The 7,400-nt window shown below is 41.9% G+C and overlaps 1 protein-coding gene across 1 annotated transcript; it reads right to left on the reverse strand.

Annotated features, from left to right (window-relative positions):
• Positions 1–2,384: 2,384 nt before the first annotated feature.
• On the reverse strand, positions 2,385–6,644 carry LOC104164702 (transcription factor SOX-5-like). Its single transcript, XM_009704117.1, has 2 exons — positions 6,432–6,644; positions 2,385–3,059 (listed from the first exon to the last, which is right to left on the reverse strand). The coding sequence occupies exons 1-2, from the start codon at positions 6,629–6,631 to the stop codon at positions 2,756–2,758; spliced, it is 504 nt and encodes a 167-aa protein (XP_009702419.1). The 5' UTR covers positions 6,632–6,644; the 3' UTR covers positions 2,385–2,755.
• Positions 6,645–7,400: the final 756 nt, after the last annotated feature.

Below are 7,400 nucleotides of genomic sequence, written 5' to 3' on the forward strand. Positions count from 1 at the left end.
ATTTTAAATAGCCTAACAACTTCATTTGCTGCACTGCCAAATTAGAACAGAATAAAATAAAGTTAAAAAAAGAGGGGGGGGGATAAAATAAATTATACATAATTTACTAATCTGGGAACAGCTGACCATTATTATTATTATAATTACCATTACAACACTAGCAAGAAGAGGCAGTTCAACTGAAAAAAAACCCAAACCCAACACAGTCATAAAATACAAACAAAATGAACCCTCTCTGACATGGAGGATATGATCAGCTACTCCAAGTATAACTTCAGAGCAAATCTTCTGAGAGAGAGAAAACAGAAAAGAATTTTTTGAGGCAGAGGTGGAAATCAAAAAAGGGAAAACAGGAGAAAAATAAAACAGATGTTGCAGGGTAAAACTATCACACGTCCAAACCGCTCATCGGAGTATTGTCCTAAGTCTTCAATGGCATTTGCTTGTTTGCTTTGCACAAGGTCTCACAAGGTCAAGTTACACTTCAAGTGGGATTTCAAGAGGCAAAGAAAGCCCTCCCACATCCTCCTTCTCAGCCTCTCCTCCTACCTGCCCCTTTCATCCTGCACCTGGACTTAAATGGCTGATTGCACCAAGGGCTAAATTTGCCTGATTAAGGGACAATTTGCAAAATCAATGTTGCCAAGTACTGAAGACCATGGTTCTGGTGAATGCTTCAGCTGGGATCTCACTGGCACTAAGATGCACAGGGCTATTTTTGTAAGTTAAAAGTGATAACAGCAGCAATGAGTCTCTCTCTAGGAGTAGGAATTTATCAGGGAGCAACATGAATATAAAGGTGGCATTCCCAGTTAGAAAACCGACTCAGAGGAAGGCTTTTGCCTCAGCACGATCCTAAGACTTTCGTTCCCAGGCCAGATAGGAGCTCCTGCATAGCCACTGTTTGAAATCAGGGGTAGCATTTTCAGTTGGTTGGTTAGTTTAGATCTAATGCTTCTGTCCTGCTACACGGACCTGGCTTCTCTCCTTCTACAGGAAGATCAGAGTGAGAAGATGAAAACAGACTCTTTGATTCACTTGTATATACATTCTTTTTTCTGAAATAAAGTGTAACATTCAGTGACCTTACTGGAAATGCAAGAGGCTAACTTCTGCTCAGGATTAAATCCACCTTTCTCACCTGGTTGCTGTTGCCCAAGGAAGGCAAAACTGCCCAAACAATATATCTAAGCTCTCTAGAATAGTGCCAAAAATATTTTAGCCCAGGAAAACAATTTCTCACTTGTGAGAGGCAGCAGCTAGGGAAACTGAGCACCGCAAAAGTTCAGGTTCTTACATGCCCACTTTGAATATGGAAATCTCTTCATAGCTATTAGTCTTCCTTCCTACACAAACATCCCACTGATAACAACGGATTTATGCAAGTGCAAAGGGAAAAAAAGAGCCAGTTTAAAAAAAATTGCCTTTTGAATCACGAATCAGTACTCAGCCATCCTGAAGGTACAAGTTCATCAAAAGTGGACATCATGGTAATCTAATCACGCTCAGCGAGGAGGTAACATTTCCAGTTGCCCCATCCTGTGCAGAACAAATCACATTTTGGACAAGCATTTTTTATGTTGTATATGCTGCCACTTGAAGTGTAAATTAAAAGCAAAGGCTCCTTACGGACCAAGTCATTTGGAGGGTGCAGGACTTCATTCTGGAACATGCTTTTTGCTCACAATAGTCCAATATTATTAGTAGTACCATAAACACGCATACATGAAAATCCAAGACCATAAAATATTTTTTCTCTAAATTTCTTATGTCTCTCTCTCTCTCTCTTTTCACCTGAGAATGGCACCTACAGTTTCCTTTAAAAAGCAAAACCAAAACGAAAAATATATGTCTAATCTCACCAGCTGCTGGTATATCAGGTTCTTCAAGGGATTGTCTAAGATACAACACTGTCCTAACTTCAGACAGAGCAGGAAGCAAAAGAAAAGCAAAAGAAAAACAAAACAAGAAGAGATCAACCAAAATAAAAGCAAATTGGACTAGTTCAGCGCTTTAGTACAAATTTGGCACTTGCTCAAAGACTCAGTATGGTGTGCAACTGATGAAGAGAAGTCCTCTTTTGAAAGGAAATAATTGCTTGTTGGGGTTAACAGAAACAGACTCCCCACTTCCTTCCTTGCCAGCCACGCGCACAGGCACACACGCACACACACACACACTTCTGACCCAAAGGGGGGGGGGGAGGGGGGGGAGGAGGAGGAGGAGGAGACAGAGGGGGTAAAAGGAATTTTATCTTTTTTCCTTCCTGTCAGGTGCATTACCAAAAAAAAAATTATTTCTCTTTAAACTGTAGCACAAAACAACAAAACACATTCACAAGCCACTTGTTGGCACTGTGTACCTGAGTGAGAATTTCTAGAACATTGTAGAACAAACAGCCATAAAGTTTATTTGAAAAAAAAATAATAATAATAAAAGGTCGACGGGTAAGACTTCAGTGCTTGGGTATAGCAGCTGAATTACTGGCATTATTTTACCCATAGCTTATATCATTCTGTTGTTGTTGTCGTCGTTGTCTTTGTTTCCTTTCTTCTGAGCCTTTTTTCTTCTGATGCAGGCTGATGTCTATTAGTCAGCTGATGTCCCAACTAGTTAAGACTAACAGTTAAAGTAACAGTCAGTGTATGAGAAAGTTAATGTGCTTGGCCACTGGCAAGGATAAACCAGATGGGGCTTTATTTATTTTTTCTTGTCTCCTTGAAGTCCTGTAGGTCACGAGATATTTGGACCCTGATCAGTTGGCTTGCCCCGCAATGTGATTTTCACTGTCACTGCCATAGTCCGCATCAGGGTCATCCTCTTCCTCATCATAGTCATCGTAGATTTCTCCATTGACGTCATCGGTCTGCATCTCTTCCTTGATATGAGGCTCCTCGCCTTTCATGCCATAAGTGCTCTGGATGACAGGCATCCCGGGCTCCGGGCTGCTGGACACACTCGAGTGCTCGGAGGGCAGATGTGGGGAAGGCATTCCGGCCATGGCAATGGCTCCTGGGTAAACTACGCCTGCGGTTGCAATGGGAATCTGTGCTTGTTGCCTGCCACGGAGAAAAAGTAAAAGGATGTTTGAATACTGGAAGGAGTAAAGGGAGGGCAAGTACAACAGCACTTTGCAAGCCCATAGAATATGCTCTTGGGCATGCAGAGGAAGCTCCTGGATGGCCCATGCAAGACAACCCTTATATCAATATTCCAGACTCACCAACTGATGCTCTTGAAATGAACATCAAGCCCAAACCAACCTCACTGATAAGAAAACTCAATCTCTGTAAACATCTCTAGCTGCACCTGAACTACACAGCTTTAGCTTGCCTGCTTGTGATGCAAACTTCTTTACTGGGTAAACTGGGTGTCCCATGAGCTAGCAGCCAAAAATAAACATCCTTTCAATTGTGGTCCAACTTAAAAAACAAGTATTTTGAAAATCTTTCTTTTAAATAATCCAAACTGTTGGCAGGACTAGACATAAAAGTAACACGCTGCCAACAGGAGAGACTTGGAGAGGGCTAGGTAGTTTGCACCAGAATGGGGAGGTGCTGTAGGAAAGTACCAGTAGATGAGGAGAAAGCCAGGCAGGTCTCTCCAAAGAGGCAGTGCTTACTCCACGTTCATTCAGAGACCTGGCCATTACTAGGGAGAGGAACAGCGGGCTTTCTGGGGCCAATATGGATTTATAGGATGATCACTAAGGGCCTCTCACTGGAAGGTGATAATTTCCACCATGAGCAGCACTTGTGAAAAGCAGAACCTTTGAAGGAGGGTGGATAAAATTGGGAAAAGGCAGACTTAAAATGGAAGCATGCATTATTTAAAAATAAATACAAAGCAAGCAAGCAACATGAGCATTTGAGAAAATCCTCTACAGGATGCCTTTATACAGCATCTAAGCCTTGGAAACCTGTCTGCAGTAATGAAAGAAGAATTATTCCAGGCCATAGAAATTCCCTTTGCATCGAGAACACTAGCTGTGTTATGCTAGTGTTTGTTTCCCTGAGAAGCTTCAGGGTCCCAACAAGCCTAGAGGTTTAAAATTCATGCTCCTTTTGTTTCCTTGCTGCATGAAGTAATTCCATTGCAGTAATACTCTTCAGTACATGCTGCACATTGTAATGTCATCAGCGGTGTGTCCATCTGCACTGAAAAGCCTTGCCACAGGAGACAGGGCAGAGTCTCTTGAGATGAACATTCTTAATTAAGAATGAAACCCTCCCCTGTTTCCCTGCCTGCCTGTGCCCTGGCTGTACAGTAAGCCTTGCACAGTACAGTGATCCTGAAAGGTTTTCCTCTGCCAAACAGCTTTACATTTGTTTGGAACTGCTTGCTGCATTTGCAGATACTTCCTGCCTGCCATTCGAGCGAGGCCTCCCTCCACACAGTCCTTATTTCCATGTTTCTGAAACAAGCAGAAGTTGTCTCAGCTGAAGATACAGCTCTTAAAGTAGGGAGCGGATCTAATTTGCATTTTATTCTTAATTCAATAGGAAGGCTTTTGTTTTCTGGAGTCAGCATTTCTGTAACAAGATTCAGCACACTTAAATTGCTTTTAATATTTAACAATAGGAACACTTTGCACTTAAATGGTGCTTTTCAGAGGGTTTTTCAAATACTAAATAATTTATGATTAGTATTTTTCCACTTCTATAGGATGTCCACTCCAGAGGATCTCAAAGCAGTCTTCAGATGGTAATGTATTAGGGCTCTTAGCAGTCCAGTGAGGTGAGCTTGCCATGCTACCATTAAAGATGGGGACACTGAAACAGGGAAGCATTAAGTCCAACAGTCACAAAAAATGCCCATTCCTTCCCATTGCAATGCCTTTGGATGGACTTTCAGCATGTTCCAGCAGCTGGCATGGCCACAGCTCTTGTAAATCAAATCACTTCCTTGGTGCCCAGGCAGGAGCAGGGCTGTTGTTTAGAAGTTTAGCCCTAAATGACCTGTACCGGGTGATGCAGCAGATGGGCAACTAAAACCAGGAATGCAACTGTAGTGCTGGGACTGCCAGCATCAAACACTGACCCCACTGCAGTCATTGACTGCTTTGTCAGTAACTTCTACAAAGAATTCACCCCACGTTCTGTGCTGTAATGCCCTAGTGCAAATTATCTCCACAAATGTCTTGATTTCAATGTCAGCCTTGTTTGGAAAACCAAATAATATGCAGAATGTTACAAGGTTAATTTTTTTTCCCATGATGACGGATGCATGTTAACCAGATAAGCAGTGTTTTGGGGGCTCTGTTGCCACCTATTCTTTTTCCAGAAGGCCCCCCTCCTCTTTTTTTAATCTCTTGATGCCAAATGTTGGCTGACTTCCCTGTGTTTGTTTCAGTGCTTACCATTGGGATCACTGGACCTGCCAGCACCACAGGGTTAAGCAGCTCAAATTTCTCTGCTGAGCGGCTTACTGTAACAATGCACACTGTAGCTGTTTAAAACACTGTCTGATGACACTTAACAGTTGCTGGACAGATATTCTCTCCTTTATTGCTACTTCTAGACATTAAATAGAGAGATGTGCAACTCAGTTAATACTGAAATGATTCCAAATTCAGATGAAACAGAACACAAATTCCTTTATTTCTGAGGGTCGTTTGTGTTGCTAGTTTTGCCTTTTTTAAGACCACTGTGTAGCTTTTAATTTTCTGGAGTGATTACAGAAATATTGCAGAATATTTGATTACTTCTGCTTCTTTTGGTCTGCTGTAACCAAAACCAAAGAGTTTTTGCAGAAGGAAAATACATGCTAGTTTTCTAGGCAGATTTTAATCTAATCATACCAAGCTGATCTATTAGCTGTTTATCAGAACCAGTCTTCTTGAAATTTATGCTCAACACAAAGTATTTAGCTTACTGTACTGGAAGACACTCCCTAGTATGACAAATGCCATCACGATGAACAACATAGACAACTTCATTCCTGATAAGAATTAACTGAGTCCGTATTCCAACTGAAGTTCAGTACGTTCAGCAGTCCTTTTGCAGACCACTTCCCACAGATCATACTGAATGCAAACTTGTATTTTTGGCTTTTGGATCAAGAGGTACTACCATAGATTAATTCAGATACACTCTCTGAGGCCTCATAATAAAGTAATACTTCTCAGGCTTTATTAGAAGACTTAGGTTTCACGGAAAATCTTAAGCTTTTTTTTTTTTTTTTCCACGATCAGAGTGGAAATGAGACAGTTGGCTGAAGCCGTAAGATGAGTATATAGCAGAGCCAACAAAAAAATCCCTAACTGCCTAACTTCCTCCTGGAACACATTGTTTTAAAGTATAAGCTTCATATTCTGTTAGCAATATATACTGTTCTTGCCAATAAAATATAACATTTACCACACTGAATTAAGAATTCTCCCTGAATTTTTTTTTTTCTGAAATGAGAGGTAGTTTTTAAAGGTCCCATACCCAACATTAAAATACTGCCTCATCTCCTGGCGTCTGTTGCGCATGATAGCCTTGTACTCGCCAATGCGTAATTTTTTGCCATCTACAAGGCAGGTACGCTTCGGCCTTGGCTTGTATTTGTAGTCTGGGTATTTCTCCAGGTGCTGTTTGCTCAGTCGGGCCTGCTCCTCATAGTATGGCTGCTTCTCCAGGTTTGTCATAGCTTTCCAGCGAGACCCTGTCACAAGAAAAAAAAAAAGAATGAGAAATGAGATTCTACTCATCCACAAACACTGAAAGGCAGAGAAACAAGTAGGTCACCCTGAACAAGACACCTACGGTCATACCGCTTTGGGCTGGGAATCTGTCAGAGCTTCTAGACAGAGGTCAGGTCTTGTTTGTATTTGACTGGTAAACTCCAGCCAAGAGGCAGAGAGAAATGATACTGGAAGTCCTGACTCAATATTTTACCGAAACTTGCCTACATTATAATGTCTTTCAGGTGGGAAATAAAACCATCATCCTGATAATGAGCAAGTCATGACACTTTATTTTAGAAAACAAGGCAGTGTATTTTAGTGGAATGGCCAAAGACCCCTTAGATACACAGAGAGTGCCCTGCTACGTCCCTCCCACTTTCCTTTGGCCATGGGCCTGTCTTCACCTCCTGTTCCAGAGGAGGCACCGCTGCGGTGTGCTGCGAGCTAGCTGCTGTGCTCCAGCATGGCTGGATCAAAGCTCTGGATACGCACATGTGTCTCATGACAAATACCATCTCCTTCTAGCTTCCAGGTTTGTGAGAAGCAGAATATGAACTAATCGTAAATGCTGTGCCTACAAAGACCCTGAAGCAATGCCTCTAAAAAGCTATGAACTATGCCGTATGTCTCAGTGGGGTTTTAACTCCAAGACCAAGACCTGGTGAACACAGCCAGCTCCAACTTGAAGAATTTAGTCTGTGTCATGAAGAGAAGAGCACTGGGACACTGG

Source organism: Cariama cristata, unplaced genomic scaffold, assembly GCF_000690535.1.
Source record: "Cariama cristata isolate BGI_N322 unplaced genomic scaffold, ASM69053v1 scaffold40867, whole genome shotgun sequence".
Classification (NCBI taxonomy): domain Eukaryota; kingdom Metazoa; phylum Chordata; class Aves; order Cariamiformes; family Cariamidae; genus Cariama; species Cariama cristata.

Bases quoted from the DNA above. Each gene is read 5' to 3' on its own strand.
- LOC104164702 (XM_009704117.1), bottom strand. From the start codon at position 6,631: ATGACAAACCTGGAGAAGCAGCCATACTATGAGGAGCAGGCCCGACTG. The intron at 3,060-6,431 runs GTATGGGACCTT...TCTCCGTGGCAG, and splicing joins AGGCAGTATTTTAATGTTGG to GCAACAAGCACAGATTCCCA.